Below are 11,090 nucleotides of genomic sequence, written 5' to 3'. Positions count from 1 at the left end.
GGTGACCAAGTGCACACCCTCCTGACTGCCTGGGTTTATGAGGCTCCAGTGCTCCAAACTCCACCTCCAGAATTCTGGGCTCATCCCTTAGCTCCACCCAGGCTGACCTCTCCCTTGAGCTGTCCTTTCTGGGGAGATGTAGAAGGGGGTCCAGCGACACACTGCTCCCAGCACACTAAAATACTTGAACTGAAATTCCTTTGACCCCAGAGCCATGTCGGTGGCTGCCCAGGCCCTCTACTCCCTCTCACCCCTGTCTGTCAGTGGTGCCCTGTTCTGGGTCCTCAACTCTGCCAACCATGTGCTGCTGTGACCTTGGCCAGGTGCCATGCCTGTTTCCCCATCCGTCACTTGCTATAAGAAACACAGTCAATAGGAACCTAAGCTGTAAGGACTCCCCAGGTTCCAGATGTCATGAGCCTGACATATAGTGAGGACCCTCAGCATCTCTAGTGATCAGTGGGATCCAGTGACTGTCCCCAAGCAGGCAGTGGGCTTGGCTCTGCACACCCCAGCCTTCCCTGGAGGGCAATGTCCAGATCCTACTGGGCAGAACTATGCATCACTGGAGAGGCCCCTGGAGACTGGAGGCAGCCCTGCTCCATGAAAAGGACCAGGAGGCCCTGCCACAAAGCATGAACAGTCAACAGAGTGCTGACTCCTGGCAGTTGATGCTTCATGTGAGCCCAATGATGTCTGTCCCCACACCTTAGTGTTCTTCCCTGTAAAATGGGAGTGGGTTGTAAAACCTCCTACAGGAAGACGCTTAGCCTCCTTTTCTGGCACAGGAAACAACTCTGTCTTGGCCACAAACCAGACAGAAATGAATCTACTACACTGGAGGTCCAGGCCTTTGCCCTAGAAGCGGGAAGGACAAGAACAACTTGTTCTGGCTTGGCTTTCAATAAACAAACAATTCTGACTCCCTGGGGCCTGACAGCCTTGACAGATAGAATGTCTGCAGAGGCAGGAATATCCAGTGGTCGTGCAGGGCTTGCTTGCCAAGGCGTGGGTACCTGACGGCCTCCAGGGATGCCTCAGACTCTGGTGCCAGTCTGTGAAAGCCACCCAGGGTAGTCAGGAAGCTGAAACACTCACATCATTCAGAATTGAAGGACATTTAATAAAGGTACGGACAGGGTTGAGGGAAGCTATAAAAAACTATTAGAATTCTCCAGAGAAAGAGAACCGACAGTTTTGTGTGTATATCTAGCTACTCAAATGAGCAAGAAAGAGGGAGGGAGAAAGAGGAGAGGGAAGGAAGAAGAAAGAAGGGAAAAGGGAGGAGAAAGAGATTGTAAATCTCTAAGTATGAATAGGGCACAGGTAGTCTAGAAACTTAGAGAAAGCAAATGTTTCTAACCTGAAGACTAAAGACCATCAGACTGGAGAAACCCAGAAACAGCCAATTCAAAAGCCCATTCAAATTGATAGGCCATCTGCTGGCCAACTTCCCGCTAGCTCAGGGAAGGGCGGTCCTTGGTTCTATTCAGGTTGTCAACTGATTAAGGGGGCTCAGCCACTTTACAGAGTTCAATCCACTTTGCCTTCCACCAATTGAAATGTTAATGTCATCCAAAAGCATCCTCGCAGAAACATCCAGCATAATATTTGATCACATGTCAGGCCTCATGCCCTGCCAATTTGACACATAAAATTAGCCATCACAGCACTCCAGAGCTGGTGGCAGGGAGGAGCCAACATCAGCCCTCCACCTGAGACAAAGCTATCTGGAGGATTCTTGCAGCAAAGGAGCTGAAGAATACACATCCAGACCTCACGCTCCTGCCTCCTGCAGAATCTAGCTGAAATCCAGCCGGCAAGGAGTCAGTATATAGTGCACATGTATCAGTCTCCCAACAGGAGGCAGGAGGATGGAGACTAGGTGTCCAGGGGACCCTAGAAGATGCCATTCTATTTGCCTGCACAAAACTGAACTGTGGATATCTGTAGGTTATCTGAGGGTGCCCAGAGACACCCACAGTGTGGTGTGGGGGCATCCAGGTGTTTGCTTGGCTGAGGGAGGAGGAAGATTGCCCTTTCTGGAGCTTTTGGTACTAATACTGGAAATCTTTGAATGGACAGAGGAGGCCATACAGGTGTCCAGTACCTCCGGCTGCCCAGAGGAATGAATCCCAACTCTGCTGGCTTTCCAAAGCCAACACCTTCTTCCACTGGCTCCAACTACCTCTTCACCATTTCTACCCTCTCCATCCCATGCATGTTCCCTCTGGCCAGGCCTGAGTTCTTCTTAACATTAGGGTAGTCTGCTCAAAGTCAAATCTTTTATGGGTACATATTATGGGAAGAGTCCTCAAACCTTGACATCATTGACATTTCAGGTCATTGACACTTCATTCAAATAAGTCTTTATGGGGAGAGGGATACTAGGTATCCAGGAGGCCCTAGAAGATGCCATCCTTAGCCTTCACAAAATTGAACTGTGGATATCTGTGGGTTATCCTGGGGTGGGAGAGAGGTTGCTGAACTGTGCAGATAACTTGCAGGACCCCTGCCCTTACCCATTAGATGCCCATAGCACACAATTGTTGTGACACCAAAAATATCTCCGATGTGGCCAGAGGCAAAGTGACCCCCCTCCCCCATTGAGAACCATGGCTTCATACACCTAACACCTGCCTGGGGGCTACTGCCCCTTTTCAGGAAATCTGCATCATCTTAAGCAGATTGTCCACTTTGACTTTTGTATATCTCTTGGAAATTTCCATTCAAGAAAACTTCTGCCTTAGTTTCAAGTAAATGAGCAAATTGCAAGCTACCTATCAAGAAAATTAGACCTCTTGGGAGTTGATCAATCTCCTCTCAAGATTAGGAAAACGACCATCTCAGCATCCCTTGCCCCTGACATCCTGTTATCTCTCTTCCCGCCTGACCCTGGGGTGAAGAAAGAAGTCCAGAACTTGCAAGTGTAAACAAGATTTTTCTCTGGTGAGTTATAATTGGCCATGAAGAGCTTCATCTCATGCCAAGCACCAAAATAAAAAATAAACATCTTTAAAAACTTAATCACAGAAGCTACCATGATTGACTATCAAATCGCTGGATAGAGAAGGATTTTTGAAGTTTAGGTGAAAAAAAAAAACAGCATATTTTATTAGAGAAAAAGGAAACAATTATTTGTCCTAAATATATTAAAAGGCAAAATATTACCTTCCCTTCAGGAAAATGATTTGGCAGTTATTTGACTAAATGATTCATGCTAAACTATTTACACCAACAACTTGAAACTTTGACTCAATAATCCTACATCTAGAAATCGGGATTATAACCAGAATCCAAAATGCAGGAAAAGCTTGAAATGCATTGATGACGCTATTCGACTACACTATTTACAAGGAAACATGCAACTCTCTTACCTGACAGCCACTAGGGGATAAGTTAAGACAAACTGGCTGAAGCTCTATCTACTGCTTATTAGCTCTAACAACTGCCACTTCCGGAGTCATGACACAGAGGAATGATGCCAACCAGCTTCTAGAACAATGCAGGCATAGACAGGCACACACAGCAATTCACAGCCTGAAAGGGCATTTCAGATGAGGGCTCCCAGAAGCAAATCACCATTTAACAAACTCTGGGATGAAAATAACATTTTCAGTATCACCAAGCATGTTAATCCTCCTACAAATCGTGTTCTTCAGGCCTTAGCATGAAATTCTGTTCTAAGTCGGCTAACTGTCTCCCCTTCCTCCGTCCAACTGGGTGAGCTACCCCATTGCCATCACCATTTAGTATATTATTAATTCTTCTCATTGAATTGACATCCACAAATGAATAATTTCAGGAAAGGGGACATTTACATTTAACACAGTAAAATTAGAGTTTTTATTCTGTTGAAACTCAAAAACCTGGAAAATAAATATTAACCACCTAGAATCTAGACTGTGGACTAATCGGCTTCTTCGTTAGTTCAAAGTGTGGCGTCTCCATGTGCTCTGCAGCTGTTTGAAATTAAAATCTCACAACCAGGCTCTGCATGTCACTGGGTCCCCCAAGGATCCCTGGGCATACTTGTTTGCACACTCTGCTTGGGGATGCTGGCAGGCTGGGTGGGTGGACAGCAGAGTGCAGAATACGGTTTGGAGCTGGTCTTCACTTTTCTTTGGTCTCTGGACTTCACTTTGCCTCTGGACCCAACTACCTGCTTCCAGGGCTTTCTTGAGAAAAGGCGTGTTCATCCCTTCTGCTTCCTCATCTCCAGGGAGGGAGAAGGTATCGATGTTTACTTTGCAGACCCTTGTGAAGGGGCATGCCTGGCACACAGTAGATACTCGGTCGGTACTAACCACTTTTCTAGGCATCCTTCTTGGTTCTGTTCTTTCAACACATACGGGACAGTCAGATCACTACAACCCTAGATTGGACCATTTGAAAACCACACTAGAATTGCCTCTGAAATCTCTGCTCTTAGGTGAATGTTTAAAAGAGAACTGGCAACTTTTTTTATATACATTTATTTTTTATTTTTTTAATAATATAACAGTTTATTTTTACATCATTTTGTACACTTTTTTGTTTTTATCTCAATAGCAATCCCCGTGGGCTTCCCATCACCAAATCACCCGGCAACTTTTTTTTTTTTTTTGATGTAAACATTTTTCTTTTTGAGGTCACTGAATATTTACTAGCAGCTGTAGGAAATAATACAAAAAAGTCCCCTATGCCTTCTACCCAGTTTTCTGCCTATGGTAATATCACTCAAAAGAATAGCATCATATCACCAGAGATTGATATTGATACAACCTACTGCTGTTATTCACCTTTTTCTAGCTTTACTGTGTTCGTGTGTGTGTGTACATGTGTGTGCATGTGTGTGTACATGTGTGTGCATGTGTGTTAATGTGGCTGAAAATGTGTGTGTGTGTATGTTAAGTTCTATGCAATTTTATCACACATTCTTTTCATGTATGCCAACACTTTTGAAATAGCTTGTGCAAACAGAGGCATCTTGAGATTTCCAGGGGCCCTGGCTAAGCTTACATCAGCCCTAAGAATAAAGTAGGGGCTGATTAAGGAAATGGGAGAAATAAACAAGATTAAAAAGGGCGGGGAGGGGAATATTTAGGCAAGTTTAGGACAAGCTGTTTTCAAGAACAAGCTCACTGACCTTGGTCAGTGAAATCTTAGCCATCTCTGAATCCTGTTTCCTGACCCTTAAGGGTCTTTCCACTCTGGTTCTTGCTTTTCCCTCCCTTCTCAAACCCCAGAAGGGTAGTTTCTTGACCTATTGTGGACTCTTGGTTTCTGTGTGTCTCTGTGTGTTCTTTGTCCTTTTGTTTCATTTTCTCCCTCCCTGCAAAGCCCTCAGCAGTACCTACACTCAAAACATCAACTCTCAGAGCCAAAACACCCCAGAGCACATGTTGGAACCCTGTTGCATTCCCAAGTTCCTGATCATTATCAGCCAGATAAATGTCAATCAGAGCGCTAACACCATGCCCTGGCCACATGTGTGGAATCTGAGCTCCTCCCTCAAAGGAGGGCCTGGCCTGAGGAGGTTATGTAACTCCTGGTGGGTAAAGCCGGGAGACGGTGGTAACTACAACCCGACTGTAGGAGTAGAGAGACACAGTGTGCTCCTCAGCCAGCATGGAGGGCAAGCTGTATGGAGGAGAGGACTACCAGAAAGAGTTTGACCCTAAAGACTACTTACAAACCTACTATTCCTTTGACTCAGGCACTGTGGCTGAAAATGAAATCCTGAAGTTTAACTTGGAGAACCTCTTTCAAACCTTCTCTTCAGGTGAGTGGCTGGTCTCCATCTCAGGGAGCAGATGAAGCTGCACCTGACAGGAATAGCTTCTGGGGGGTGGCAGGGCCCCTGTCCTCTGGGCCAACGCTCACCAAGGATGCTGGGAAGGTAGCCCATTAGGGCCTCTCCTGGGTGACAATTCAGTGAAGTCAGAGTAATGGCCTTAGAGACCAAGTGTCAGGCTTGAGCATGAAACAGCTGGCCCCAGTTTCTCACCTGTAAAATGGGAAACTAATGTCCCAGCTATGGAGTTCAGAAGCTCATGCTGGAAGGAGGGTGGAAGAGAACAGAAATGAGCACATTGATTGCATCTGACCATCTGCACCTGCTTTCCCTACTGAAGAGCCTGAAAGTTGGGCTTTATAGCCTTTCTGACATGCACACACACACACACGCATGCACACAATTTTTTACACACAACTAGGAGAGCTCATAGACATACAAAACCAAATCACAGAGTTCAGTTACAAATCCCTGCCATGGGACCTCAGAACTGGATAAAGAGATTATCACCCAGAGTCCTCAGTGCTCATGAGCAGAGACTGAAGTCAGAGAATGTGGGATGGCCAACCCAAATCAGACAGCAAGAGGAAAGATCAGGTAACGCGGGGCTGCCATGCACGGTTGGGCAGGAAGTATACTGTGCAACTCTAGGGCTTATGTGGTCACTCGATCGTATCTAATTGTGTAATTAGTGCCAAGAAAGGTATTTGAAGCAGCATCCACAGGGAAGAATCCAGAGGAAAGAAAACTTAATGCTCACAGAGGAATCTGAGGAGACTTCCTGGAGCAGAAACAAGTAGGCCTTTAAAAATGGACAGGTTAGTTTTAATAGAGGATGGATGAGGGTAAAAGCAGGAAAGGGGGCGGAGCTCTCACTGTTACCCTGGGGTGAAGATCCCCCCACCCCCAACCCAACACCATCCCCCCTTGCCTTTTGCCTCAGGGGCTGAACCAGTGACAGATCTAATGGCTCCCGTCTCAGCCCTTATCCGAGACTCTGCCCCTCTTTGCACCACGAATTAGGCAACTTTCCCTGTTTAAAATCCTAAGTGAGAACATAGTTGGAAATAAGTCCTGCTGCAAAGTCCATCAGAAGCCTATGCAAAAGAACAGAGCTTGTCCTAGCAGGCCCCTGGCAGTGTTAGGCAGCAAGGCGGGTGTGATAGAGGACAAGCTTCCCTGGCTCCCCCAGCACCCCCTGCACTTGAAAAGCACAAGCCTGCTGTCCCCAACCTGCCTGGTGGGAAAGTTTGGGATCTCGGTGTCACCCTCTCCAAATGACAAGTTCTGTGAAACAGCCAGGCCAGGGTTCCTCTCCATCAACCAGTGGTGCATAGAATCAGGGTGGGGCCCCTCCAGACCCGGTCAATGTTGTCTTCTGCAGGAGGAGTGGGTGGTGACATCCTCATCGACATTGGTACCGGCCCCACCATCTACCAGCTTCTCTCAGCCTGTGGGGCCTTCCGGGAGATCTTCGCCACAGACTACACTGAGCAGAACCTCCGGGAACTGGAAAAGTGGCTAAAGAAGGAGCCTGGGGCCTATGACTGGTCCCCAGCTGTGCAATATGTGTGTGAGCTGGAGGGCGACAGGTACTATCTCTGTACACTCCCTACACTATCTTCTTGACCCACTTGGGCCAGTCACCCCTTCTTTTGGGTTAGTCCCACCTTAGAACTATCTAACATCTAACCTTAGAACTACTGTGCTCCTTGCTTTGGTTGGTCTACTCACTCCTTTGTATCCCACCAATCATACACGACCAGCTGCAATCCCACCTCCTCCTGGAAGCCTCCCCAGATTGCTCTTACCCACACAAATCTTTGAAACCCAGTATTTCTCCTGTAATCTAATGTTGGAGGGGCTTCAAAGAAACCCCCACCCGTTTCTCCTCAGAAGTACTATCAAGCCCCACAGACCAGTGACATGACCCCTTCCAGGGAGCCCTAGAGGAGCAGGCAGGATTCTGTTTGATTTGACAGGGGAGAAAACTGAGGCCCAGACCTGGATAGTGCTCTTTGGGCCACTTAGAGCCAGGATGAAGAGTTCAAGATTCCTGCCCTAAACTTGGACATAGGGTGTGAGGTAGTCATAGGTAGGGGAGGCCAAAGTGAGGCACAACTGAGGGTTTCTGGGTACAGCGGTCTCCACAGCAGCCAGCCGGGGCTTCCTTCACTTCTGCTGCAATTTGTGCAGTGTGTGGGAAAGAAGAAACAACCTAACTGCGAGTTTGGCCCAGACCACCTAGATAAAGCACATAGCATGACAACATGAGCCCAGCAAATGTTTTGGTTTTCCAGTGCATATGAAAGTTTGGTTTAGTTGGAGTGTGTTTAGCTTGCAGTCTGCTTGCTTTGGTTGGCCTACTCACTCCTGGCTCTCAGGGGCCCAAAGAGCACTCTCCAGGTCCGGGCCTCAGTTTCCTCCCCTGTCAAATCAAACAGGATCCTGCCTGCTTCAGTAGATGCAACCACTGTCTGCTGCCTAGAAAGAGTGGGTGCCTGGAAGGGGTCATGCTGCTGGTCTGTGGGGCTTGGCAGTAGTGCTGAGGGGACACGGGTGAGGGGTTCTTTGAAGCCCCTCCAATCTAGATTACAGGAGAAATTACTGGTTTTCAAAGGAGATTTGCACGGGCGAGAGCAAGCTGAGGAGGCTTCCAGACTGTGCATCCAGCAGTCCGTGAGGAGAGCAGCAGGGCTGTGGCTGCAGACACTGCATGACACCGACGCGCCCCAAGAGCAATGCTGCTAGGAAAGCAGCCCAATGGGCTCGCTCCCCACAGGGTTGCCAGACACCTCGCCTTTGTCAAGTCACATGATCTGCTTTCCACAGATATGCCTATCAGCAGAGAGAGAAATTCACAGCAAATATTTGAGAGCCCACCTCTGCTGGACAAGGGGCTGAGGCACAGGCATGGGTACCTTAGTCAGCCAAGTCTGCCATGACAAATGCCCCTGGCCAGGGGCTCCAGCCACAGACATGGTTTCTCACCATCTGGAGCTGAGGAGCCAAGGTCAGGGCGCCACTGTGGTGGGGTCCTGGAAGGCGCACCCTAGGACATGGAAGAGAAAGGCCCTCAAGGAGGAATCCTCGAAGCTGCTTCCTGGGTGACTGGAAAGAAGGACCTGCAGGGTGAAGAAAGAGCAGAGGGCCGAGGGCAGCAGGCCCAGCCATGGGGGGCAGAGCCCATAAGGTTGGGGTCGTGGGAGCAGGCAGAAGTGGGTGTGATGGGGCAGAGCGGAGAGTCAGATGTCAGAGAGGCCAGAGAGGAGGCTGCTGAAAGGAGCAGAACCCACTGGGAGTCTCCTGGCCACTTGAGGAGAAAGTGACATAATGGGTGTACGTGTTCCAGAGCAGCAGGTTTAAAGGGCGGGAGCTGCCGGGAGAGGGAGGGGGAGGGGGAGTCAGCTGCGTGGGGGCAGAGTCCCTGAAGGGGAGAAGGAGAGGCTCAGTTGAACTAAGTAGACAGGCTCACATCTAGAAACACTGTGAATGCTGTTGATGCCACTGTATTGTACGTCCAAAATGACTTAAGTGGCAAATACGGGGTTATATACATTTCACAACTTCAAAATTGACTAATATAATCTGGCAAAATGGTGGAAATGGTCAAAAGAAGGAAAAGGAGGGAGGAATAATCAAGTGCTAAATCCATTGTCCCCACCCTGTGGTGTGGAATTAAGCAAGTCACCCACCCTCTCTGTGCCTCAGTTTCCTCATCTGCATAGAGGGGATTGGTATGTCCCTGGAGAGCCGCTGGGCAGGTTAGACCCCAGGCCTGGCCCCTGAAGCACCCGATGGCTGTGAGGAGGCGTGGCGCCATCATCATCCTCACCTCTGTGACCTCCCTGTAGGAGCAAGTGGCAGGAGAAGGAGGCCCAGCTCCGAAAGAAGGTCACGCGGCTGCTGAAGTGTGACGTGACCAAGCCGCACCCTCTGGAGCCAGCGCAGCTGCCCCCGGCCGACTGCGTGCTGACCCTGCTGGCCATGGAGAGTGCCTGTCCCACCGTGGACGCCTACCGGGCGGCCATCCGGGGCCTGGTCAGCCTGCTCAAGCCAGGTGGGCACCTTGTCACCATGGTGGCCCTGCGCTGCCAGTCATACATGGTGGGCGCCAAGAAGTTCTTCGCCCTCTACCTAGAGAAGGAGACGGTGGAGAAGGCCGTGCAGGAGGCTGGCTGCCAGGTGCTGCGCTGCACCTACAGCCCCATCAGCTACTCCGAGGGCTGCTCCATCAATGAAGGAGTCTGCTTTGTGGTCGCCCGCAAGGGCCCTGGAGCCTGAGGCCAGCCTGGCAGCGAAGGGCCCCAAAGGCAAATCTAGGCCCATGTTTCTAGAGCCTCACTCCACAGCTTCCGGAAGTCAGGCAGAGCCTGTGAGCTACCTCTCCCCTCCTAACCCTTCCTCCTAAAGTCACAGGTGAAACACAGACACCTCCCCTGTACGCACGCCAGGGATCCATCAGTCCCCCTCACCCTTTCCTATGCATCTTGTAGCAAAGATCAAGAAAATAAAACGGCTCGGCTTGGATAGCATGTTGATTTGGGCCCCCAGAAACAGATCCTGAGACAAGGATTTGTGTGCAAATAGCTTGAGGGGGAATCCAGGAAACAGCAATGGGGAAGAGGCGGCAGGCAGGCTTACGGGGTGTGTCAACAAGCCCCTACCACCACGGAGCAGGGGGTTCAGCTGCTCTGGGGCCTTTCAGAAAAAGCAAGTCCCCACAAATCCATCCCACCTGAGAGTGCTGAGCCACCCTGGGACTTCAGCTGGCCAGCATTTTCAGCTTGCCTGCATGTGGCCAGGAGGGAGAGGGCCCTGGGGTAAGAATGGCAGGTGCTACCTGCAGGAGTTTGGGCCAACAGGCAGATGGAGAGGAGGCTGAGTTCCACTGGTGACACAAGCACTCTGCTGGCTGCAGTAAGACCTGGTACACAGAGCAGCCGGAGGGTCTCTCTGCCCTGGCCCTCAGACCAAAAGGCACCAGCAAGAACCAGAAGATTCCTAGGCCAAATTCAGTTTTCTCCCTGAGGAAACTGAGTCTGGGAGAGGAGACAACCATTTCCAAACTGCACAGCAAGTCAGCCACAGAGCCAGAATAAGGCCTGGATGCAGGTGACCACAGAGCTGTGCTGTGAGAGGGACCTGCCAGGAAGGGGAGGTGCAAGGTGGGGCCTGCAAGGTGCTGGGGGAGGCTGCAGCTTTCACTAGCCAGGTGGACTCTATACTCCTACTTATTCCTTGTTGCAATGATTCCGTGGACTCAGCTATCCCAGAATGAGAGGGGGAGCAATGTTTTTCAGGTGGCTCCCCC

General features: G+C 49.7%; 1 protein-coding gene across 1 annotated transcript; it reads left to right on the top strand.

Moving 5' to 3' along the window:
- Positions 1-5,551: 5,551 nt before the first annotated feature.
- LOC101634290 (indolethylamine N-methyltransferase-like) lies at positions 5,552-10,300 on the top strand. Its single transcript, XM_004676825.2, has 3 exons — positions 5,552-5,764; positions 7,161-7,368; positions 9,631-10,300. The coding sequence occupies exons 1-3, from the start codon at positions 5,611-5,613 to the stop codon at positions 10,058-10,060; spliced, it is 792 nt and encodes a 263-aa protein (XP_004676882.1). The 5' UTR covers positions 5,552-5,610; the 3' UTR covers positions 10,061-10,300.
- The last annotated feature ends 790 nt before the right edge of the window (positions 10,301-11,090 follow it).

This window comes from Condylura cristata, unplaced genomic scaffold, assembly GCF_000260355.1.
Source record: "Condylura cristata isolate star-nosed mole 26May11 unplaced genomic scaffold, ConCri1.0 scaffold00005, whole genome shotgun sequence".
Taxonomy (NCBI): domain Eukaryota; kingdom Metazoa; phylum Chordata; class Mammalia; order Eulipotyphla; family Talpidae; genus Condylura; species Condylura cristata.
This window is presented reverse-complemented; position numbering and strand designations above follow the sequence as displayed.